Source organism: Lepidochelys kempii, chromosome 2, assembly GCF_965140285.1.
Source record: "Lepidochelys kempii isolate rLepKem1 chromosome 2, rLepKem1.hap1, whole genome shotgun sequence".
Lineage (NCBI taxonomy): Eukaryota > Metazoa > Chordata > Testudines > Cheloniidae > Lepidochelys > Lepidochelys kempii.
In genome coordinates, this window is record NC_136381.1 from 157,122,113 (window position 1) to 157,147,675 (window position 25,563).

A 25,563-nucleotide genomic window follows, 5' to 3' on the forward strand; every position below is an offset into this window, starting at 1 on the left:
AGCTGTTTGAAGAGTGTCTCTGGTTGGTTTGTTTGTTTGTTTTTAAACAGAAAGGGAAGAGACAAGAACCTTGCAGGGAACGGGAAGGGGTAATTTTGGGCAAAAAGGAAAGGAAAAAGTATTCTGATGAAGATTATTCTGAGGCTCTGCTGTTGTTCTGACCAAAGCCAAAGAAAGCGGCAAAGAACGAACTGAGGGACAGCTGGCTACGCACATGCGATACCCACTCAGAGCAGCACGAGCTGACAGCAGCGCGTGCGTGGCCAACCAGGGCACTGCTACCTTAAATCTCAGACTAGAAGCTCAGGAGCGCTCAAACCCCCCAAAAAGTGGAGCACCCACAGGGACATTCCTAGAAGAACTAGTATTTCATGATCCCCTTTAGGGTCTGTGATGTGGTGTACAAAACCCACACTGAGCACCAAGAGGTTAAGGGATTATTTTGGGCTCAGCCAGCCCCGCCCACCGCACCTGCAGCAAATGCTCCATCTGCTAGAGGAATTAAAAGGCAGGGAATTAGCTCATTTGGGTGGCAGAGCTGGAGGTGAGCAGACCTGCAGTCCACAGCTGCAGCAGAGCAGAGGGAAAGCTAAAGGTTTTGACGCTGCTGCCCAAAGGGGCCCTCCTTGAGGGAAGGGAGGATCCACAGCAGAGACAACCAGAGAGGGAAGTATCCTGTGACATTGGTATCTCCCTCTTATTTCTTTTGGTTTGGATTTCCCCACCAGGTGAAGGCCTTGGATTGAGCTGACCCCGCAGGGGAAGATGAGAGGAAGAGGCCCAGGGAGGACAGCCTTAAGCAGCCTTGGTTGCCAGATTACTGGTAGCCCGAAGGACCCTGAGTCAGAGCCCAGTGGAGTAGGAGGTCCTGGGCTCCCCTCCCCACAATCCCCTTGGCAGGCCTGGGTTGTGCCCATGACCACTAGGCCACGCTTCCCAACCAAACCCCGAGTGAGGAGCATTACAGGGTCAAATTTGGGATTTACATTATTTGGCACTTTCATTAAGCCATTTTGTAATTATTCTTCTTTAACTCAGAGAGTATAACACATAGAAGCAAACTGTTTAGAAGAGGTTGTTTGCATCCTGCAGACACTTTGGAAAAGTATTGAGAAACTGTATCCTGGATATGAACACTCATCACAAGAAGAAATTGTACGCTTGTAAATAATTAGCATAGCTTCCACATAATTGTCTAAATATTGATATCATGTTTCAGTTGTTGTTGGGGAGTTATTCTGTTTTATCTGTTGGTTGTCTTTTTTGAAAATGAGAAACACCATGTTGATAGGGGAAAAAAAAAGTTCCCTTTTTTCATACCAGATATCATTATCACAAGATATAGCAATGTGATGTGGTACCAAATGTTATTTATGGCATCACACCATAGGCCAGTAGGGAATGTAGCTTCTCTATACACTGCATTAGGGAGGCAACATCTCAAATGTTCTGGACACTCAACAGCAGAAAAAATTATTACCAAACTGGAGGTTTAGAGAAAGGAACACAGGGAGGGGAAGGAAATCTGTCTTATGTGGAAGTTAAAAAGAGTTAACCAGGAATAGTTTGGCTAAACAATGACTTAGATAATTATCACATTTTTAAAGTATCAGAAGAGTGTAAACCATCAAAGTTAGAGAATATTTTTCAGGAGGTGTATCAGGAGGAAATAGGTTAAATTAAGCAGAGGAAAATACGAGTAAAGGTACTTACAGAGAAATATATTAACAGAATAGAATAGTTCTTCCCAGGGCAGTAGTAGGAAAATATTAAGTAACACTACATCAAATTCTGAAAGCTATAAAGGAACAATCCCATCACTGGTACAGAACGGATATAGGTATTTTTCTTCCCCAATTTAAATTATTTAAGCTGCTGCAATCTTATATCACAAAACTATTGTAAAATTGTATGGAGCACATGATAGTATTTATTTGAACCTTCTCTATTTTGTTCTCTATTACAATTCAATTCTTACACCTTAATACCAATGACTAAAACAGACTGTAAAATTATTAAAGATGATGAAAAGGAACCATTATAGAGTATTTTAAACTTTCTGGTTTATTACACAATAATTTGGCATTTTTGGAGGTTAATACTCCCAATTTTTTAAAACAACCGGCTGTCACAAACTGCCCTTCAAAATTTTCAGCCATTTTACATGGGAAATGGCTACAGTTCTTTACCTTGGCAAAAGTGTCCAGCTTGTCTTTATCATATAAGACTCTCAGCATTCCAGCACACAGTGGGCAGCAGGCTCCTACATGACACAAACAAAAGCAGGTGCACTTCAGGGTTTTAATCAGATCTTTCAAAAAAAGTGAAAGTCAAAATTAAATGGTAAATGATACACAGTAACAAAACTCCCAAACACAAAGTTTCCTTTATGAAAACAGACCTTTCCAGTCAGTGGTTGGGTTATGAAATTTCTGTGCAATTTTTATGTTTAGCAGCTGCAATTCAAAAACAATCCAATCCCACATGCATCAAATGCTATTTCAATGTGGAGTCATAGGATCAACTTCTAATCACTTAAATATGGTATCACATTGCTATGAGGCTACAAAAATATGCAAGTACATGCTAAGTCACAAGGCAAGATACACTACATGTGCACAGCTCGGGAAAGTACCCCAAAGTCTGTAATAACTACTGGAATGGAGGCAAGGGAGAACTAGAGCAACAAGAAAGATACCAGATTATTGTAACCATTATAGATGCAGGTGGAAAGAGCTTGATGGCATAAATCATTAGTGTAATCAAAACACTGCAGAGTAAATGCACAATTTTAACTTGTTTATACAGTTATGGCATGTTGGGATTTAGGTTCTTAGCTTGTCAGGCAGATTTCTTCTAAGATTTCCATTATTTATCTATATTCAGCAATACTTGCTTTCCTTGTTAGCCACCTCTCCCCTGGGGCTCCTGTTTTACCACCTACCTCTGACTCTACTATTCTCCCCTCCCTCTTCAGGTGTCTGTCTTCCAGAGCTGCTGTTACTTCATTCCCTGAATGAGCTTTCTTCATCCAGTCCTCCGCACCACCTCTGCAGCCCACCCAATTGCCCCATTACCACTGAACACTCCAAAGAAGAATTCAAGAGTCAGATGGGTGACTAAAGACAGTCTTTAGATAAAAGTCAAAGCCTCTTCCCCACTTCTGGCTCTGTCCCACTCAGAAAAAAAATCACAATATATTTAGCTTAGGTATTTAAATAGTCTCAACTACATTAAACACCTGAGCACTTCACACAATCTTACATGCATTTATCCTCATAAAACCCCTGTGAGATCGTACTTATCCTATTATCCCCAGCTTACAGATGGGGAACTGAGGCACCAAGAGGGTATGTCTACAGTTTGAGTTGCAGGGGTGATTCTGAAACTCAGAGACATACTCACATGGAAACTCTCATCGAGCTAGCACACCAAAACCAGAATGTTGCTACAGCAGTGCAAGCGGTGGGAGGGGCTAGCCACCTGGTGTATGCACCTAGCATCTCCAGTGGGCATGTAATCAGGGTGGCTAGCCCCTCCTACCACTTGCACTGTTGTGCCTACTGTCTATTTTTAGCTAACACATTCAATGAAAGCTAGCACACACGTCTCCTGGAGCTGGGAATCACCCCCAGCTCAAAAGCACAGACATGCCAAGAGGCTAGGGCAAGATTTTTAAAGGAATTAAGGCATCTACACCTAAATAGCTTTAAATACTTTGCCCTAAGTGACTTGCCCAATGTCACATAAGAAGTCCGGCAGAGTGGGGATCTGAATCTGGGTCTCTAGAATCCCAGGCTAGCACTCTAACCATTGGACCATCCTTCCTTACAATCCATACACTTTGAGAACGTTTTACTTCTGCATATTTAAATTATTTGGTTTCTGTAGCATGAAAACATGTGTGATCTGTTAGATCCTGCACTTGTGTGAAAAGGCTGGTAGCAACCTAGTGTGACTGTTAACAGTTGGTAGGCTTGCTTTTCATCACAAATCTTGCTAGAGAAGAATAGTTGAGTATGTGAGCTTTCCTAAAGTAACTCTTAGAGGGGACTGTTTGCTAAAGCTCAGATTTCTAGGGTACAACTTATGACAGTTCCACACAAATTTCCATAAGCAAAATATTTAGCAATACTTTTATTATTGAAAATGAAACATACATTATCCTTGGACATAAGAGTTATTTCCAAGACTCTTTGGCAACAAATGAGGACAAATATGTATCACACACCAAAATCTCTAAAAAGTTGTTTGGCAGTTAAAGGAGAATACTCATATCTTTCAGATGGTTCCTTCTGCTGAAGCTCTCCATGCAAGACAATAAACGTTGATATCTATTATGTAGCCATATTCTACATTCACTGTTAAATTTTATATGTACAACACACACACGAGACACAAACATTTTAATTTGCTTGACTACAAACCTGCCTGAAGGGATAGTAAGAATCCTATTATATAACTGTGACATTGAACTCTATATGTTTATGGAAATATGCTTATAAGTGTAAATATAACTGGAATATGCTTTATGCTAGATATGCCATGTGACATATCTTTGCAAAGGTTATGGTCTACTGACTATATTCCTCCTATCTGTATGCATGTATCATTTTTATATCTGAAGTTATTAGAGTTGGCTTTATGCTTGTATTTGAAGTGTTTGCTGTAGGAAACACAAAACGGAGGTTTGGCCAGTATATTGTGAAGGGGCTATTTAAGTAACTGGGAGTACTTAACTAACAATGGACTTTAGGAGATGCCAATCTACATCTGAGCTTTCTTGGGAACATTCAAACTAACATGTAAACAATGGCGTCAGCCTGCAAAAAGCTGAATCATTCATGGACATGTGACTTGCCCAGGTGGCTACAAACTCCATCTTGTTTCTGTGATTTTGCATAGAAGAACAAAGGGGTTTCTGCCCACAAGAGAGAATATAAAAGGCCATGGAAGCCTCTCCATTTTGTCTTCAGCTGGCTCAAGAGATGGCCTCTCCACCCCAAAGAGATGCCTGGAAAAAACTGGAACAAAGGACTGTAACTACGGGGGTGTGAGTGATTGCTGGACCCAGGCCATAAACTACAACGTTGGTCTGAAAGGGATTGTACCAGAGATAAAAATCTAGGTGAGAAGTTAGTATTGTAACTAGATCCTTAGTGTATTAAGTTAGCCTTGCATATTTTGACTTATTTTACTTAGTAACTTACTTTGTTCTGTCTGTTACTTAAAACCACTTAAATCCCACTTAAATCACTTTTGCTTATTAATTAACCCAGAGTAAGTAATAAATACCTGGGGGAGCAAACAGCTGTGCATATCTCTTTATCAGTGTTATAGAGGGCAAACAATTTATGAGTTTGCCCTCATAAGCTTTATACAGGGTAAAATGGATTTAATTGGGGTTTGGATCCCATTGGGAGCTGGGTGTCTGCGTGCTGGAGACAGGAGCACTTCTTAAGCTGTTTTCAGTTAAGTCTGCAGCTTTGGGGGTGTGGTTCAGACCCTGGGTCTGTGCTGCAGCAGGCTTGCGTGTCTGGCTTAACAAGGCAGGGCTCTGGAGGCCCAAACTGGCAGAGAAAATGGGCTCAAAGGTAGTCTCAGCACCTCAGGTGACAGTTCCAAGGGGGTCTCTGTGACCGAACCCATCACAATAACCACTGCTGAAATTTATGTAGAATATACCCTCCTGTCACACACAACTATCCATTAATTTATTGTGCATGTAAAATGTGTAGCACAATGGGGCCTGACCCCTGATGGGAGCTATACTATCACAATACAAACAAACAACAGACAACCAAGTTCAGAGAAGGAATGGCATTAGCACATATCTAAAGTACATGTACATCTATCGAGAGAGACATCACAGATGGCAGTAAGAGAAGATGAGCCTGCCTATTGGGCAGGAAGAAAGAGAAACCACCAGTACCACTCAGCTAATCAGTCTATGACACATCTGGATATGCTGTTGCCCAAACACATCTTGGTCATGTTAGCTGAAAGGAACTGGCAGCTCCTCTTTCCATTGAAATCAGTGGGAGCTGCTGGGTGCTCAGCTCCTTTGAAAATGCAGGTCACTTGTTTAGATAACTAAATATGGATCATGAGGCTTGTCTACACTTAAAAGGCTGCAGTGATGCAGCTGCGCCACTGTAGTGCTTCAGTGAAGACACTACCAATGCCAGTGGGAGGGCTACCCCGAGAGGCGGTAGCTATATCAACGGGAGAAGCCTCCTGTCAATGTAGCACTGTCTATACCGGAAGGTAGGTTGGATTTTCCACACCCCTGAGTGACAGTTATACCAACATAAGTTGCTAGTGTAGACTAAGCCTGAGAGTCTAATTTTAGGTACCGACTTTGGAAAATACTGGCCTTAATGATTATCTCTAAATTTTAAGCTTCCTCTTAGAATCTTGAAATATTAAGCCCTTACTGCAAACTTCTTGTTTACTGTAGCCAGGGTACCCTTTCACCAGAGCCCACCTGACTTCTTAGCAAATAAGTCAAATTCATATGTCTACATGTGCAATACTAAAAGCAGACAGACCATGTTCCCGATCAGTGGCAGCATGAGAATGAAATGCATGAAGTTTTTGGATCCTGGACTTCTTTGGCATTGTAAATTATCTTCCCATAAATTACTAAATGTAAAAGGAGCAGGTCTATGAAAGCTTCCCCAATTCCTTGCCTTCCCCACAATATTTTCTAGTGTTGATAGCTACGAATATGAAGCCTTTTTCTCTGCAGTACTACCCAGAGACACCTGGTGAAAACACACCACTGAATGCAGGAGCATTTCACAATATCAAAACAGTGACAAGAGTGGACTGCAGAAGCAGCTGGCATTGGGATACAGAGATTTAATTTAAAAGGTATGTCTAACAAAAGGGCCCTGAGCGAAGAGAAAGCAGGAAAATTTGGTCAGGTACTGTTGTGTTTTGGAGGAGAGGGGGACAAGTCTAGGATGGGAAGGAAGATTCAGTCTTCAAACTGAGTCCAACACTAGTTATTTACATACCCAAGGATAATGCAATAACTGGAATGATTTTAAGAAATAACATTCAATGAAAATGTCCTGCAGACATCAGGTTGAAGTCACTCAAATTTAGTACACAAGTCAGACATTTTGTGGGAAGCCTCTGGATCTCACAAGAAACAGCAAATCTCTAAAATGGTTTTAGCATGGTGGCTGAAATTTTTACCTTGTGACTAGGTGTTTTATCATTCCTCTGCTCTACCTTTGAAATAAAGCACATTCTCTTTCTTGTCCCAAAAATGTAGTTTTCTGCTGTTGCTACTTTAAATATAGTTTGGCACTGCTGTGTTGTATCCACATTATAGATTGTGGAAAACTGCTGTATTTTCAATAGCTAAATATTTATATATTATAAGTGAAGCACTAGTTCAATACAAAGCACATTCTGACTAAAACTGAACTCTAATGCAGAAGGACAGATTTTATATTCCATGATATGCATTTTGTGTGTGTCTAATTACAGACGTGCATATTCTGCAGTAAGCTGGATCTGTCTGGATTGTGACTTTTGCCACAGCAGACTGGAAATTCAGTGGTAGCTTTCCCCATAAATAAATAAAAATGGAGATTCTGAATCCATAAATTATGAAACTGAGTAATACAATCAGTACAGTGGCCCATGTGTTATTTATTTTGCTATTAAATTCTCCATGTGAGATATGAAAGACGTAAGAGATCAAACGTCAGCAGTGAAACATAGTTAAGAGTGTTAACATTTGAACAGTCATCTTTTAGGTTTCAAAATCAGCCCTCCATTGGAATGAATGGGGAGTTCACACATCTTCCAGCAATAACTGCAGGTTACGTGCAGATTTAGGAAGAAATTACCATACGATACGATAACAAATTAGGGATACGTAAGACCAGTAGGTTGCAGAGTTTAACACCATTCACTGAAAATGCCCTATGACAAGCCCCCTACTATTTAACTCAGGGTCTATAAACTTGAGCTCTTCAGCTGATTACAACTGCGAAGGGATCACATTAAGAAAGAGGCAACCTTCAAAGAAGTAGGACTCGAAACATTTAGGGCATTACATCTTAAAAACACCACCTAACTTCTCACAGAAACCAAATGAAAACCAATGCAGACCATGGGCATAGCAAGCCTAGCAACAGATTCTGCACAAGCAGAACATAGCTTATGTCAGCTCAGTCTCAGCCAGCTAGCTCATATTCAAACCCCACTCTTGGCTATACACTGGAAAAGTCACTCATCTGCACCAGGTGTGTCTAGTGAAACAGAGACCGCTCTGACGGCACATCTCAATATTAATGAAATCCTCTCTGCACAAAGGTCTATCAGAAGGCTTATGCACCACGTAAGTCCCAATTAAGTCCTCAGAATAAGTCTTGTAATGGTCTCTCTCTCTCTCTCTCTCACACAAACACACACACACACACACACACACACACACACAGAGAATAAAATATATTTTTCAAATATATCATTGTGATCCACACCAACGTGCTTATATGAGTAGCCTTCAGACACACTCATACCTTGATTAAGCATTAGCAACAAACATACCTGGTGCAACAACTGGTTTGCATCCAGTTGCAGAAAGAGGAGGACATTTAACAGAGGTGCATTCTGTTTGTAAACTATAGTCTGAAACAACTCCTACAGCTTGACAATGTCCATAGTAGTCCACAGCCACACGGTCAGAATAGGCAGCACACACATTACTGTAGGTTTCACCATTATGTCCACATACTGGTTCCACTGATTTGCAGAAGGGCTGAAAAAGAGTTTGTAAAGAAAAAAACACTTGGTTTATTTACACTGGAGATAAGACTTCAGGATGACCTCACAGTAGTTTTAAAGTTGATAGGGATACACTGCTCATGCAAGTAAAGACTGTGTCAAAAATCAGTAATGGAAATCTAGAGCAGATAGCCCAAGCATTTTTATGCAATTGACAATAAACAAAAGGAATAAGTTACCAGACAAGACAACAGAAGAATATAAATACTGTAGGTTTAAGAGGCACCTAAGATTTACTTCTGTTTAGGGAAAGGAAATGAGGTTCAGAAACAAGCACTAAAACAACAAAAAAGGGGGAAGCGTAGCAAATTCTGGATGTGTTATTGATGTTCTTAAAATTACTTTATAAAATAAAGTGTTTAGAGAAACTATAAACACAAGGTTATTTCAAAGGAGTAAAATTTATTACTGTTATTACAGATTTCAGCCCAACATATGTATATCTGTTTGGTGCTTGGTTTTGTTGTTGTTTTCATTTGTGTTTTGTTTATTACAGTTTGTAGAAATGTCCCTATCACACCTTCTAGGCATACATACAAACAACCATAAAAATAAATACATATATTTTCCAACTGAACTAGTGCCAATTAACAATAAATCCCCAAAAGAAAACCAATGTAAACAAACCAACACTCAGGAAAAGTGTAAGAGACCGACAGGCCATACAATGTACTCGAAAAGCCAACAAATTCAAATTGTTGGACCAAGGGGAGCAGTGAATTGAGTTCAAAGTCCCCCCAGAGTACTCCCAGATAAGCTGTGACCCCACTCTATCTTCAGAGTCCTCTTAAGTGGGGGAAAAAAGAGAGACAAGCCCAACATCTTCCCTTGCTAGGGACTACAGCCCTGACAATAATACCTCTGCCAGCAGCGTCAGAGGTAGCTGACATCATCATGGACATTTGATCTTTGTGCACCTTGTAAAGAATTGTAAAATGAACCGTGTTAAATGTATATTAAACGATGTCAGAAAAATAGATATTGTTGTGACGGTGCCCCCCATAAGTCTTTATGGAAATATACTTATGAATGTATATATGACATAGCTAGAATATGTTTTATGCTATATATGCATGTAACATATTTCTGTAAAGGTTATGATCTACTGAATCTATTAATCCTATTTGTATGCCTCTATCATTTTTATATTCGAAGTTATGAATATTGGCTGTGTACTGGCTTGTTTTCTAAGTAGCCTTAGTAGAGCATTTGGTCAGCTTCTTGAGAAAGGAATGTGCAAATTATGTGCCCAATCAAGAAACATTTAAAGGACAATGAATCTTGTAAGGCTCCAATCCACATAAGAAGTCTACCTGAGAAAACGTTCAAGGAAGCATGTGAACCATGGCTGCTACCTGTAAGCTCTGAGTCATGCATGGACATGTGACTTGCCCATGCATGGACATGTGACTTGCCCATGCAACTCCAAAACTCCATCTTGGAGCTGGACTTTGCATAGGAGAGAGGAGGGGGTCTCCACACACAAGAGAAAGTCTATTTAAGCCCGTGGGAGACCCCTCTATTTGGTCTTCAGCTGGCTCAAGAGCTAGCCTTTCCACCGCCAAGGATACCTGAAAGATACTGAAAAGGACAGTAACTACAGGGGGTGTGAGTGATTGCTGAACCCAGACTAGAAGGAGACTAGTCTGTAAAAGGAAGCTTACTGGAATTCCTCTAAGGGTGAGGTTTTTATCTGTATTCAGTTTTCTTAGACATAGACTTGCATATTCTATTTTATTTTGCTTGGTAATTCACTTTGTTCTGTCTGTTATTACTTGGAACCACTTAAACCCTACTTTCTGTATTTAATAAAATCACTTTTTACTTATTAATTAACCCAGAGTATATATTAATACCGGAGTAGGGGGGCAAACAGCTGTGCATCTCTCTCTATCAGTGTTATAGGGGACGAACAATTTATGAGTTTACCCTGTATAAGCTTTATACAGGGTAAAATGGATTTATTTGGGGTTTGGACCCCATTGGGAGTTGGGCATCTGAGTGTCAAAAACAGGAACACTTCTTAAGTTGCTTTCAGTTAAGTCTGCAACTTTGGGGCACATGGTTCAGACCCTGGGTCTGTGTTGGAGCAGACTGGTGTGTCTGGCTCAGCAAGACAGGGTGCTGGAGTCCCAAGCTGGCAGGGAAAGCAGGGGCAGAAATAGTCTTGGCACATCAGTTGGCAGCCCCAAGTGGGTTTCTGTGATCCAACCTGTCATAATTGTATATTTAATAGTGTTATAAGAAAATGTAAAAGGGAACTTTGCTGCTTTCTGACTGTGTCTTCTTGACATAGCTATTAAAACACTGCTGAAACAACGTCTAAGGTAGTAAAAATCAAAGCTGGTTTGTGTCTTATCTACAGTGGAATTCTTGGCTTGTGTAGATAACAAGACAAAGCAAGCCACACAAATGTCTGATTTACTAGGCGGCTGCAGATCTCCCTAGTAAGATAAACTGAGAGGATGGTACTGAGTGGACAAAACTAGCCAACCAGCAACTCCAAGGCCACTGTTCCACAGGGCTCTCTGGTGCTAGCAGGTTCCAACCTGCCACCCAGGGACCTGCTAACTGTTGTCAGAATAGGAGCTGAACTCAGACAGAGGACCCCAATCTTGGGAGCTGACTGGCAGAATGCTGAGGGTCCTAATTGGTCCACAGCTCCTATTTATACACAGCGTAGGAACAGGAATTTGCCCATACAACTGGGATCCATCTTGCTCTGGACTGTGTGCCTTGTGCTTCCTCCTTGGCCTCCTGCTCTCCTGGCTACACATCCTGGTACCCTGACCTGGCCATCTATCCATTGCTCTGCTCTCAAGTTTGTCTCCTGCTTCTGATCTCCAGATAACCTAACTCTGCCAGTCTCCTGACCGTCGACTCTCAGTTTGCCTTCTGGCCTGTCTCAGACTCTGATCTCGTGATATTTGACCTGGCCTGTCTCCCAACTCCTGCTCTAACTACTAGGTAAGACCATCCACATCCCAGTCATGACAGCCACAAAAAGCAGATAAATAAGAATAAGACAACTGTAGTAAGAAATAATGGAATACATGAAAGCAATGAAAAGACAGCTGGGTTGAGTGAGAGAGGAGGATAGCAAAGGCAAAAATATATATACAGTATATTGCTTTTTTAAAAATGTATCAGTTAAAAGGATCTGTGGTTAGTCTGTATAAAAATATATTGTGCATTTTAATTAAATTTAAATTTCTAGCCAGAACTTTAAAATATTAAAAATGTATCTTGTAAATAAGAAATGCATTATTCACCATTTTCTAAAATAATAAAGTAAAAATTAAGAATCTGAATACATTTAAACTAAATAAATGTGTATAGACATGTATCTTCCTGGTTAGCAAAAAGAGCACCTAATTTAGTGTAAAGTCTATATTTAGTTGCAAATTAATAAATTTTAATGAAAAAAGGAGTACTTGTGGCACCTTAAAGTTGTAGCTCACGAAAGCTTATGCTCAAATAAATTTGTTAGTCTCTAAGGTGCCACAAGTACTCCCTTTCTTTTTGCGAATACAGACTAACACGGCTGCTACTCAAACCTAATTTTAATGGTTACCAACCAATGAGAATCAACATGTCTTTAAGAAAATAACTAAAAAGTACAAATGCAAAACACCATTAAAACTGATTTGTTAAGTCAAGGTTTCCTGATTGCTTATTTAAATCATGATTAAATTGCTTTGATTTCCACCCTGTTTTTTATATATATATATATATATTTTTTTGAGTTCCCCACTACATTTTTGAAAGCATTACTTTAATGAGAATCTTTCTGTGAACCAGAAATAAATTCTGTTTGGGCATGGCAAATGAAAATGGAACATTAAAGAATGTTGTTGAACATCTGGTAAATATTGCAAAAGCTATTTCATACCTGGCATGGACCCTTGTATGATACATTTTTTCCCTTTTGGTACAAAGTACACAAGTTATTATATTCCATATTATCTGTGTCACAAACAGGATCCCGTAACTGATCACAGTTGAATTGTCTTGGCACACATTCATGCTGGCTACATCCAAACTTTTCAAAACTCGTTAAGCAAACCTGCTGCTTTGGTATGCACCTGCATAAATTAATAACATTTTCACATTATGTAGGTTTATTAACTCAAAATATTCAGGGGAACATTAACTTTTGGAATTCTTTCACAAGCTTTAGAGCTAGGTATGGCTAAGCAGAGTTGTAGAAAACTTGTGTAACAAAATATTTCAGGTAATCTAGCTTCAGGGTTCATTACAAACCTAGTATTGCATAAAATTTTGTCAAGGTCTATGAACCTGAGATGAGATTCAAAACACAAATCCTCCTCGCCCCAAGTGTTCTCTGGTGGGTTTGGGGCAAACTAAACTAAACTTGCTAAAACTATCAGGTTCTGAGTTTCGCTTTGTAAATATAGGTTCAAGCAAAAAGTCAGCTTATGACCCCATCTGAATCAACACCAAAACAACAAACAAAAGCAAAAAGTTAACTGAATTTTTATGAACAGAAACAGCTATGTTGCACAATTCTAGCTCAACACTGCCCTGAGATAGTATACAATTTCCATTAAAATCAATCAATTAATGGAATTTGGTCCTTTATGTTAAACATGCTATATAAAGCCTAGGATTGAAAAAAAAAAACCTGAAAAATGTAATCCCTAATATAACTTCTCTTCTGACAGTGACATCTTCCCTAATCTGTCACTGAAGGGAAATACAGAGCAGCAAAGAACAGAAATAGAGAGGGAAAGGATGCTAAGATAAATTAACACAAATACTTTTTTTTATACAAAGTAAGTGCTTTATATGGAATTTTATCTGGGAACCACTGTTTACAGCACCTTCTTGCCAAGATATCCCTCTGTTAAGGGTAGAAACTCTAACCTGTAGTGTTTGATGAATGTACTGATGGAAAGCCAAATGGCTGTTCTACAAATCTCCTCTATCTGCTCATAATACTACCAATCCTTTTGTGGTGCGTGCCTTAATTGTCACAGAGGCCTATTTGACTGAAGATAGTCAGACACTAATATTGGGAGCTGTGCATTTTATTTATTACGTATCTTTTAGTTCTCTCGTGAGTGGTATTGTGCCACATTTTTGTTTATGTTCTTTTAAAGAGTATCTGACTGTCTGTAAAAATGAAACAGCAGGGACTGGACAGAGACAGAGATTTCACAAATTAGCAATATAACACTTAGCACTTATATAATGCCTTTCACCAGAGAAGTTATAATTGCTTTACAACGGTGGGTATTGTTTTTATTTTACAGATGAAAAAAAGGCACAGATCACTTCTGACTCAGTTCCTTTCTTTAACCATTTGACTGAACAGACATCAGATGGCATCTTGAACAAAGGTTACAAAAAGGTAAAATGCCCCATATCTTATTTCCAATTCCATAAACCATCCAGTCCCCCCATTATCACAATTATATAATAATTCTGTTTTATTTCTAAAAGTAGAATCTGCAGCAGGCATTTTAAAGGAAGTGTTAACATTCCAGAAATGATCAACAGAACAAAATGCAGACACTTACTGCAATCTGTGACTATTGTAAAATTAGAAAGTAGGTATCTCACAAATTCCCACTTGTTTACTTGACTTGTGAAATATTGCTATAATTTACAATATATAGTATCATTGCCAGGGAAGGAAGTATAAACTGATTTATCAATTAAAAACAATTTACATATTTAATCGTTACCTCTGATTTTTGGTACAAGGATTAGGGTTACAAGGATCCTTGGAGATACATGATCCAAATTCAAACTGATTGTCCTGGAGCCCAACACATCGTGCTATGCATGCGCTTGGATATGTGCGTCCATTTTGCCCACATACAGGGACAAACTGATCAGCACAGTTACATGGTAGACCTGAAAAAATGATATACAGATTAGTAATTTGGCTTGTATATTTTCATTGGCAGAGAGTGTACAAAATATTAGGGTATGTGTGACCAGCAGCTGAAGCAAATAACTGAGCTAGCTGTATTGGGACAAGTCATATGTAACCTTGGGCAAGTCATTTGACCTTCTTTGGCCTCAACTCAGTGCAAAAATCTTAGAGTATGTCTACACTTAAAACACTACAGCGGCAGTTGCACTGCTGTAGCACTTCAACGTGGACATTACCTATGCGAGTGGGAGGGTTTCTGCCATTGGCATAGGTAGCCCACTCCCCCAAGAGGCAGTAGCTAGGTTGATGGAAGAATTCTTCGGTCAACCTACTACTGTCTACACTGGAGGTCACGTTGGTATAGCTACATGTGTCAGGGGTATGAAATCCACACCCCTGAGAGATGTAGCTATACCAATATTAAGTTTCTAGTGCAGACCAGCCTTTAGTTTAAAAAAAAAAAAAAGAAAAGAAAACAAACAGAACCATAGTGAATTGCCACTGAAATTTTGAAATTTTCTGGATAAACTGCAGGAAGAGTTGTAAGTCAGCCTTTTACTTTACTGTTGGAACTCAAATGAACAAGTAAAGTTTCTGGATTTTGGAAAACGTTACCTGTAAACATACGACGTTCCTCTGCTGAGCTATGCTCATTAAGACACTGACGAGTGGAACATATCAAGTTTCCAGCGAAACAAGAACAGACATTACAATCTATGTTAAAGGATGTTCCATGGCCTTAAAATAAAAGAGAGATGTATTTTATGTGTATAATTACAAATGAGTACAGACATTCCCCCCACCAAGAGACACTGATCTAAAAAGAACAGGAGTACTTGTGGCACCTTAGAGACCAACAAATTTTGTTCTTTTTGCAGATACAGACTAACACGGCTGCTACTCTGAAACCTGATCTAAAAGACTTATTTTATATTGTTAAAGCTGCAGACAGAATTCCATTATAAACTATTCCCCAATTTTCTCATGTTTATGAAACTTTCAGAAATGTGTGTGTTTGTTTTTTGAGCTGAAATTTCTATTCTTGGTCAGAGTTCAGAATATGTTTGTATTTAACTTAAGGAAAATCCACACACTCATGTTTCTGACTAATGGGAAAGTGGGGGAAAATACTCAACAGGCAGTTCCTTTTATTTATTTATTTATTTATTTATTTTTGGAAGAAATGTATAAATGAAATGCTAAAACCTATGTAAAACTGAAATGTTAAGGTTGCAAAAACAAAATACTCAGGAAATGAAAATGCTAAGGCTCTCCAGATTGGTGTAAAAAACGTTTATAACACCTTGGCTTGTGATTTTCTTTTTTTAATGTTTGACTTCCTTAAAGATACGTTTAAAGATACTTTTCTGTTGAGTTGCACGTAGGTAAACTCCAGGTAAGTTTGCTAACTTTTGTATTATAGATTTTTTCCCCTCAATAGTATTAAAATTTCTGTTTAAAGTGCAATGTAAGACCATCACATCCTGAGCTAGATCCTTATTTATGAGCCTGCACCCTTTGCACTGCTCACTTCCCTCCCCGGTGTGCCCCTTTTTATGAGCTGAGAGTTATATCTCAATCTAACCCATAGTCAATAATTTGCAAATGTTTTTTATGATCTTAATCTAGCTCCCAGTGCACATCTGTCCAAGTTTAAAAAAAAAAAACATATCACAATCTGGCATTATTAGCAGCAGGCAGCTGTGTCTACTCAGTAGCAGAATGGAATAATGAGTGTTTACAATCACGACTGAGACATACTGGCAAAACTGTATAGAGGAATTTAGGGCCAGATCCTTTAAAGGGATAATGCATAAACATAAAGGCCTATCCTCAGAGTTTTCAGGACTGAGCCCTTAATATTGCAGCTGCCAAGGCCCAATTTGGTTTCAGTGTTTTACTTTCACAGTCACTTAGGGTAGCTCTACGCTGCAATTAAAAATCTGTGGCTGACCTATGCCACCTGACTCAGGGTCATGGGGCTGTTTAATTGTGGTGTAGACATTTGGGCTTGGGGTGGAGCCCGGGTTCTAGGACCCTGAAAAGTGGGGAAAGAAAGCAAGAAAACAGCCCCACAGCCTGAGCCCTGTGAGCCCAAGTCAGCTAGCACTGGCCAGCTGTGGGTGTCCAACTGCAGTGTAGACATACTGTAAGATTCAACAAACTAATCACCCCTTAATCTAGATGGCAATCCTTCACAACAAATAAGCCAAAATTACTAAATGCCATTTCTGTAATGAAATACAGATAAATGTAACAGTATGAAAGCAGACCAGATTAAGGAGTGGTTAGTTTGTTGAATCTAAGTGATTGTGAAACAACTTATATATTTAAATCTGCAACCTTAACATTGCATTTAATATAGATTTTTTCATATAATATAGTAAAAGGTTATCTGAAGATGAATTCCTACATTGGGCCTGATCTTGCAAACATTTATTACAGACCATAATGGTTACTACTATGAGTAACCCACTGTAAACTCCAAATAAAAAGACCCAGAAAAAAATCAATGTTAGAATAAGCAATTCCTGCCTTTATGAAAGTAAAATAAATATTCCATCTTCATCATTCCATGAGAAACTATGACAAATGCTTTGCAAATAGGTTTTTTTGTTTACCCTAACTTGAGTCATAGCATTATTTGATTCAGCTAAGTTCTAATGAAGTTTCTAAACCAAACACAAAGAGAGGCACTTGTAAACTATGGATAAACAATGGGTAAACTTAATATATGCACCTTAACTGTAAACAATGAAATCCATGGAACCTTTTAGAGTATACTAGTAGAGTATTGAAAGAAAAACTTCCATAAAAGCAGTTACACTTTTAGATAACAATTAAATAATCAATATTTATGTCTTGCTGCTGTGTGTGGTTTTTGTTCTCTCTTTTTAAGAAAGATTTATGTACTTTATGTTGTTCAGAGAGTATTTTTCTCTATAGAAATCTCATGAAACCACCTAATACAGAATGTTGCTCAAACACATGAGACTATATCACTGCAGGAGTAGGGACTGGGGAATAAGCTCTGCACAGCGTTCCTCCACCAATCTATGGAGTAAGCCTGTCTAAGTCAAGACCGCCAGAGGCAGCATTCACTTATGCTCTTCTGTGCTATTGCCACGCCCCCATTTGGAGGAGTTCCAAGTGTACTCCCGGGAGCGAGAGCCCTTGGCACCATGGCTCCTTAAATAACTCACACTGTCAGGGAACTTGAAAAGGCCAGAGAACATGAACCAGTGCTGAGGGGACAGGGTCTGCAAGCAGATGGCCTTGGCCTTCACAGCCTTCCCAGAAAAAAGCTCTCAGTTTTTAGAAAGCGAGTCTAATCCTGTACTTACTTTTCCTTTGTCCTCCAACAATACATGACTTTTGAAGGTCAACACAATGCATCTCCATACAGTTTTCTAAAAGTCCACTCTGTCCACAGGTACAAATTTTGAAGCAACCAACATCTCCTGCAGATGATGGAACCTGAATAAGTGTACCTTGGCGGACAATAAAATCTGAAGCTTCTCCTAACTTGCAACCTATGCACACAAAAGAAACATTAGCTCAATAACAAGTAATTATGTTTCAGAAATGTTTAGGGATAACAAATACTCTGTGTGAAGAAATTCTGATGATGAAAAATCACTTCTGAGGATTGTGGAAAATATATATACACATCTTCAAATTTTTGCAAAAATGGAAAGCAGTTTTTGGAGGCAGAGGAGTGTCATTTTGCATCCAAAAGTGGTTCTCTTTGTGAATAATGACATTGGTACAATCCATAATATTACTCTGGGGAAAGGATTTCACCATTTTCATTTTCAGGATCAATGATAACTGGCAGGAGCGTGAAGAATTTGCCCAAGATAAAATTCTTAAGTACATGCAGAAATACTACTTTTTGCATGCAAATGCAGAAAGAAAATGTGTAGTTTCATATCACTCTAATCAGCTCTCCTTGTTTCCCATCATTCTGTGGCAGAATATGTGGGCACGACAAATACCACACACTTCAGATACACCAGCCCCTAACCTGTACTGAAGTCTAGCAGCTAAGCTCTGTTATTTCTCTTTCCTGACCTTCTTTCCTCTCCCTTGCTTCCATTCTTGTGTGCATTTTGAAGACACTCAAGAACACATTATAAAAATATGTTAACAAAATAAAAAGGAATAAAAAAGTTAAGGAAAAGAATAAGGAAGAGGAGGAGATAGAAAAACAGCAGTGAGATGGACAAAGGAAAAGGAGGAGGAAGATTAAAAGCCAGAAGGTGCAAGGGATAGTGAAAGGAACAGGAAAGAGATTACTTACCTCTACAGTAGTTAGAGTTCTTCAAGATATTTTGTCATTGTTGGTGCTCATGCTAGGTGTATGGCATGCAGGTGCACCTTTGATTGGAAATTTTTTGTCAGTAGTGTCCGCCGCATCTGTACCCTACACATTCTCATGCTCCAGAATGAGGTTATATAGGGAGAGTTGGACCTGCCGCAACTCCAGCTCCTTCTCAACTCCGAAGTTCAAGGCAAGAATTCTGAAGCAGAGGGGAAAGGAGGGAAGGTAGTGGAGCACCCAGAGGGACAAAACACTTTGAACTTAAGTGACTGCAGAGGTAAGTAACCTCGCCTTCTCCAGGCTATTGTCTCTAGGGGGGCTCTACGTTAAGTGACTGCAGAGCAGTACCTTAATTACAGTAGTGGGTGTTGAGGAGATGAGTTAAGAACAGTTCACAGAATGGCCTCAACAAAAGCTGCATCAGGTCTGAAAGTGTGAACAATAGCATAATGCTGCAAAAATGTGTGCACTAATGATCAGATGGCAGCTTTGAAATGTCTGCAATGGGTATGTTCTTAGGCAGAGCTACAAAGGTAGATTGAGCTCTGATAGAATGGGCTGTCACCCTAGGTTAAAGGTGCACCCCACAAGCTTTGCAACATATTAAGCTGCACCCTGAGACCTATTCAGATAGACTCTGTGAGGAAAGAGGAGTTCCTTTTATTCTCTCATCAATGGAGATAGGATCTGAAAGGCAATAGTTAGTCAGTCCTGTGGCAATAAAAAGTGAGGGCTCTTCTGAAAGCTAGAGGATGTAGACTGGCCTCTTCCCTTGAAGCATGAGGTTTGGGATAGAAAACCAGTAGCTGGATGTCCTGATTGACATGAGAGTCCAACAAGACTTTAAGCAGAAAATGAGGATGAGGACAAATAGTCACCTTGTCTCAACAGAACACAGCGTAGAGGTGGATCAGTCATAAGGACTCCCAGTTCACTTATTCTTTTGGCCGAAGTAATGGCTACAAGGAAGGCTGTTTTAAGAGACAAGTGCAGAAGAGAATAACTGCACATGGGCTCAAAGGGTTTTTTTTATTCCCTCAAAGCATTAAATTAAGGTTGAGTGGACTGTATTACAGGAGGAAAGAGTTTGGTCAAACCCTTCAGAAAACTTTTAGTGGTAAGGGGAGTAAAAACTGAAACCCCCTCAGCTGGTTGGTGAAAGGCTGTAATAGGAGCCAGGTGGACCCTGGCTGACCTGAAAGATAAATCCCAGGGTTTTTAATTCAGCAGGTAATCCAGTATGGTAGAGAGAGAAGACTCAGACGAAGACAACAACCACTGTGCACAAAAAATGCTTCCACTTCTGCAGGTATGTTTTCCTTAGGACGTGCTTCTTACTGTTTAGGAGCACAGGCTGCACCTCAGGAGAATTGTCCTCAGGAGAATTGTCCTGTTCTAAACCAGAGAGCAATCAAGGAGCCATGGTCAAAGATGTAGCAATGAGAAGTTGGTGTAGGTTACACAGTCTGATTTCTGGGTCAGGTGGTCTGTCACCAAAGGGAGGAGAAGAGGTGGTCTCAGCACTAGGCAAATGAGGTGTGACAACCAACCTGTCTGCTTTCTCCCTCTCTCTGCTTGTTTAGGACTTTGAGAAGCAAAGGCATTTGAGGGTAGGCATATAGCAGCGCACAGAGCGTGGCAGTCAGGAGAATTCTGGGAAGCCTGAGATGAGGCAGATCTTCCAAAACATATGATTGTTCAGTTCCTATTCATGATCCTGAAGGAAATGCTTGCTTAGATAGTCTGCAATCGTGTTCTGCAGACCTATTAGGTATGCTGGAGAGATTGATTTGGTGGATTAGACACCAATTCCAGAGTTTTATTGCTTCTGCAATTAAGGACAGGGACTTTGCTCCTCCTTGGTTGATGTAGTACATCATTGCCATGTTGTCTGTCATAATACTTACAAAGTGGTCCTTGATATTGGATAAGAAATGACAGCATGTGTAATGGACTGCCTATAGCTCAAAGATGTTGGTATGGAGCAATGATTCCTGGGGATCCACGTGCCTTGTGATATGAAGTCCTTAAGGTGAGCTCCTGAACCCAGCATAGATGTGTCTGAGGTGATGGTCCTTATGGGAGGTAGATATGAAAAAGGTGTCCCAATGCAGACCTTGCAGGGGTCCTTCCAGCAAGAGAGGGTCGAGGACTTTCTGGAGTATGGACACTTTTGGACAGGCTGTGTCTGTTGCATGTATAAACAGTTCGAGCCAGGCTTGAAGGCATCTGGAGTGAGGCATAACAAATGTGCAGGCTGCCATATGGCCAAGGAGCTGTAAGCAAGACCTCGCTGTGGTCTGAGTGCTCTGCTTTCGAGTAGATGAGATGGAGTGTGGAAAATATCCAATAGGGAATGCTGGGCCTCCTGAACCTTCTCAAGAGGAATTAGCAGTGTCTCAGCCATGCTCTTCATCAGATCCCAGAAAACTTTAAAGTCATCACTGCAGGATGATGGAGGGGACAGGACTGCTTCATCTGGGGATGCCAATCATTTATTGGAAGGAGGTGTTTCCTCCTCAACCATTGGCTCCTGATCTTCTGAAAAAAAGTCTCCATGAGAAGGTGGAGCTTGCTGTGGAAGGGGTACTCTGGGCCTGAAGGCTCCTCTTGGTGGGCCTTTTTACATCAAGGCATCCTGTAAAACTGGTCAGTGTAGGGGACCCATGTGGTAGAATGCCAACATGGTGAGGCATATGGAAAAGGGGTGGGGCCCCAGGGATGTTCCTGCCAACACTGGACTAATTCCCAGAGTATCCTTGTCAGGGTACATGACAAGGGATGGAGGCTGTAAGGGAAAGGTAATCAAATCCTGGACAGAAATATTTTACTCTGAAGACGTATCATCCCATGTCCAATAGAGGAGCTAGAGTAGTGGGTACTGGCAGATGAGTCGGTACCAGTGGTAGAATAGATGCCGGCATCCAAGTCCAAAGTTGGCAAGCTTGTGCCCAGGAAAAAATAAGGAATACTAAAATAAAATAAGATACAGATAGCTAGAAGATAAGCTAGTGGACACTGCAAAGCTCTGTCTCTAAACGCAGGTGGTTGAAAAGGAACTGAGTGGCAATAAAGCTGACCCTCCCTATATATCCTTGTTCTGGAGCACATGGAAATGAAAGACGCAAGCATGGACCCACTGACACTGTTGAACAAATCTTTGATCGAAGGTGTATGGGTACCTTACATGATGCCCCCCCTAGGGACAGTAACTCGAAGAACTAAAGTTGGGGTTTTTTTGTTTTAAGTAAGATAAGAGTAACTAATTAATTACTAAACTAAACCCATGGATTGTCAATTTTTAAAATAATTATTAAACACAAGGAAGATGTTAGTCACATTTCAACCTTCTGAAATACAGTTTCTGTCTCCATTAGCAATGGGTTTGTTTGCTCCTAGATCAGCCACTTTGAATCACTCTCATGTAACAAGGTCAGTCCAGTGCAATCCAATGCAGTGGAATCCATCTTTTTCAGCCTCAGGGCCAAACGTACTATTTCATAAAAGTGGGACACAATCAATACTTTTAACTAGTTCTCTGAGCTCAGGCAGAGCCACTCAAGCACCTGTCCATTCTCTCTCCAGGGCTCCCACAGCCCAGCAGGGATGTAGGTAGTGGAACAGCCAACCAGCGAGCTACCCTTCCTTCCTTTGCGATATAGCAGATGGCCAGTGAGGGAAACTGCTGAGCAGCTGCAGGAGTAAAGTAACAGCAGCTGTTCAGAGCACTCCCAGCTCTCATCAGAGATGCTCCTGAGGCTGCACAGGGAAATGGTGGGATGTAGCTGGGGAGGTGATAACCTCTACTTATTCCCAGTAGCAATGGAGCTGATTCAAAAACTTCAATTAAATCAGTCTCTCTCTCTCAGGGGGACATATTTTCAATTCACAATCAAATAAAAATATTCTTCCTAACACAATTGCCCTCAAGGGACAAAATTTAGGGGCACAAGTGGCCTCCAGGCCACAGGTTGAATCCTGCTTCTTTAAAGGGAACTGAAAGAAATGGTGGTGATATCTGTCCATAAGACTGATGGTGTTCAGTCACCCTTGGCGACTGGGTTTATGACTTGGGAAGTCTGGTTAGAGAATCAGGTAGCAGCAGTCAAAAAGGCATTTTACCATATCTGAATTCGGCCATATCTTTTAAATGAGGATCTTGCTATCATCATCCATGTCTGCCACTTCAAAGTTAAACTATTGCAATGTACCCTATATGTGAGGCTACATCTCAAATTCATGATTTGGCATTTGGACTTGGTGCAAAAGGCAGCTCGGGTGCCATTCATTAGATGACACCTGACACTGCTCTAGGACCTGCACTGTTTACCTGCAAGTTTCTGGAAAGACTTTAAAGGTGCTATTTTTGACCTATTAAGCCTAGGACCAGACTACTTGAGATACCACCTTTCTCTAATACAGGTCAGAGTAGAGGTTAATGGAAGCATTGCTGCTATATCACTCTCAATATTGTCGAAAGGACAACTGGTCAGGCATTTGCCACAAGGACCTTCAGGGCTCTTGGAATGTTCTCGAGACCCTGGTCTAAAACAGCCGATACCTGAGGACTTTCAGGACTCACTGCAGGGTCATTTGTTTCACCTGGGAAGTAGGGAAGTAGTATTTGACTGTATGCTGCTGCTTGCTGAAGGGGTGAGTTGATTCATATTACATTATGTTTTTGTAATTTTAAATAATTAGCAGGATGCTCAGAGGCTGCACACTTTTCTTTATTCTAAATTGAAATAAAATAAACATTCAGATCTCCTACCGGACAGAAAATTCCTTAGCATGTGTGTCTTCTGAGGGAAGGGAGAAAAATGAAAAAAGGGAAATGAGAAATTCTTGGGGAGATCTAAAAAACCCAAAAAGTTGAAAAGACAACACCCCCTCCCTTGTTGGGAAAAAATGGTAACTGTGACAATCTTAAAACAGTTTTTCCTTTTTTGGTATATTACCAGTACATTTTAAAATGTTTAGCAAAATCTCTACAATTCATGTTTAACTAACAGCTAAAGTGTAAATAGCAGTCCAGACCTCTTACCTTGAACACAAAAATAGGGAAGACAGGGTTCTCCAGACTGACATCCTTTTCTATTTACTTCACACAACTGATTGGCAGCACAAGGATTTGGATTACATGGATGTGTAACCTCCTCCACAATGTTACCTAAAGAACTCGGGTCTGAAATTGTAATTACAGATCAGCTGCAGTGACTTAAATAATAATGAGGTCCATGATAATTTTTCTAATAAAGCATGGCATTTCCTATTTTGAACACCGAGTTTTATTCTGCCACATACAACTCCTTCAAATCTTTCATTCTCCACTGTTGAGAATGCTTATGTAGAAGCTTGAAATGAGAGGTTACTTGTAATGGATTATCATATTAAGCCCTTCACTCCTGAAAACCCTGACCCAAATTCTACTCACAAGTAACCATGTGTTTAATCAATCTTTTTCCCCAGATAAGTTTTGTCTACAACACAAAACATAAATTGGGACTGATTGGCAGTCTCTAAACAAAAGAAACCCCATGACAGCAACAGCAGGGTTGTTAAAGGACAGCCTTAAGATTAATTGGAAACGTACATAGTTTCAGCCTGAAGATGAATTGGAAACATACATAGTTTCTTGAAGACAATTTGGTATCACTGGTGAACTGTTAAGATTCAACTCAGTTTCCCTCGACTCTGTAGTAATGACTTCCTTGCATAAAGAGAAAAAGGAAAGTGAGGGGAAAGGAGAGACAATGACATGGGAAAGGTAACTCAAATACAGAAATATGCATCTCAGAATCTTTAATAAACCACTTCTGGGAATGATGAGAAGAGGGTGTTATGAAGGATGCTGGGACAGATATTGCATTCACATATTGTATTTTATATTTAAAGCACAAAAACCTCAAACAGCAACAAAAAAAACATTGTAATAAAGACAGGCCAGACAGTACGAGTCATAAAGTACTCACAGCCCTTTGTATCAATATAGATAATGTGTATTAGTTTCTTTGGGCGGGGGGAGGGAGAGTGTAAAAAAGACTTTGGCCTAACAGGGCCTCGTGTGTACGGGGAGACTTTGGCAAACCAGTAAAGGGCCTGAAACCACTATGGATTATTGCTAAAAGCAGACAAGTCAGCAGGCTCTAAATTGGCCATTCTGCACTCAACCTGACCAAGGCAGGAGGCGAGGGGGTTTTGGGTGCCACAGAAAGGGCAGCTTGACCCTGCGTCCTTCCTGATAAGAACTGTGTTGAAGTTGCTGATACATGCATTTTAGAAGAGCAGGATGTGCCCCAGGAATGTCTATTGGGGCCTCAAGGCTGCAAACTCGGGAAAAACCCACACCTGGTTAATCATAATCAGAAGGAACCTCTTGACCATTGAAACTGCTTACTTAACAAGTTTTCTTTAAGGGACATGTCATTCTATTACTAATCTATAAATAAGGGAAAAAAGTTTGAGATAGTGGGACTCTTTTTAGACTCTCCCTCCGGATACATCTTGCAGTCCCCACCGGCAGATG

The 25,563-nt window shown here is 40.1% G+C and overlaps 1 protein-coding gene across 9 annotated transcripts in view; it reads right to left on the reverse strand.

Annotated features, from left to right (window-relative positions):
* RECK (reversion inducing cysteine rich protein with kazal motifs) overlaps positions 1-25,563 on the reverse strand; it is a 141,152-nt gene that overhangs the window by 32,296 nt on the left and 83,293 nt on the right. For 7 of the 9 annotated variants that reach the window (XM_073332537.2, XM_073332539.2, XM_073332535.2 and 4 more), the window contains 7 exons: positions 24,082-24,222; positions 18,058-18,246; positions 15,329-15,451; positions 14,520-14,691; positions 12,701-12,893; positions 8,572-8,782; positions 2,190-2,263 (listed from right to left, as the gene is read on the reverse strand). In XM_073332537.2, the coding sequence (XP_073188638.1) occupies positions 2,190-2,263; positions 8,572-8,782; positions 12,701-12,893; positions 14,520-14,691; positions 15,329-15,451; positions 18,058-18,246; positions 24,082-24,222 (1,103 nt within the window). The remainder of the gene's footprint in view (positions 1-2,189; positions 2,264-8,571; positions 8,783-12,700; positions 12,894-14,519; positions 14,692-15,328; positions 15,452-18,057; positions 18,247-24,081; positions 24,223-25,563) is intronic. The other 2 variants (XM_073332536.2, XM_073332540.2) reach the window with 2 other exon arrangements.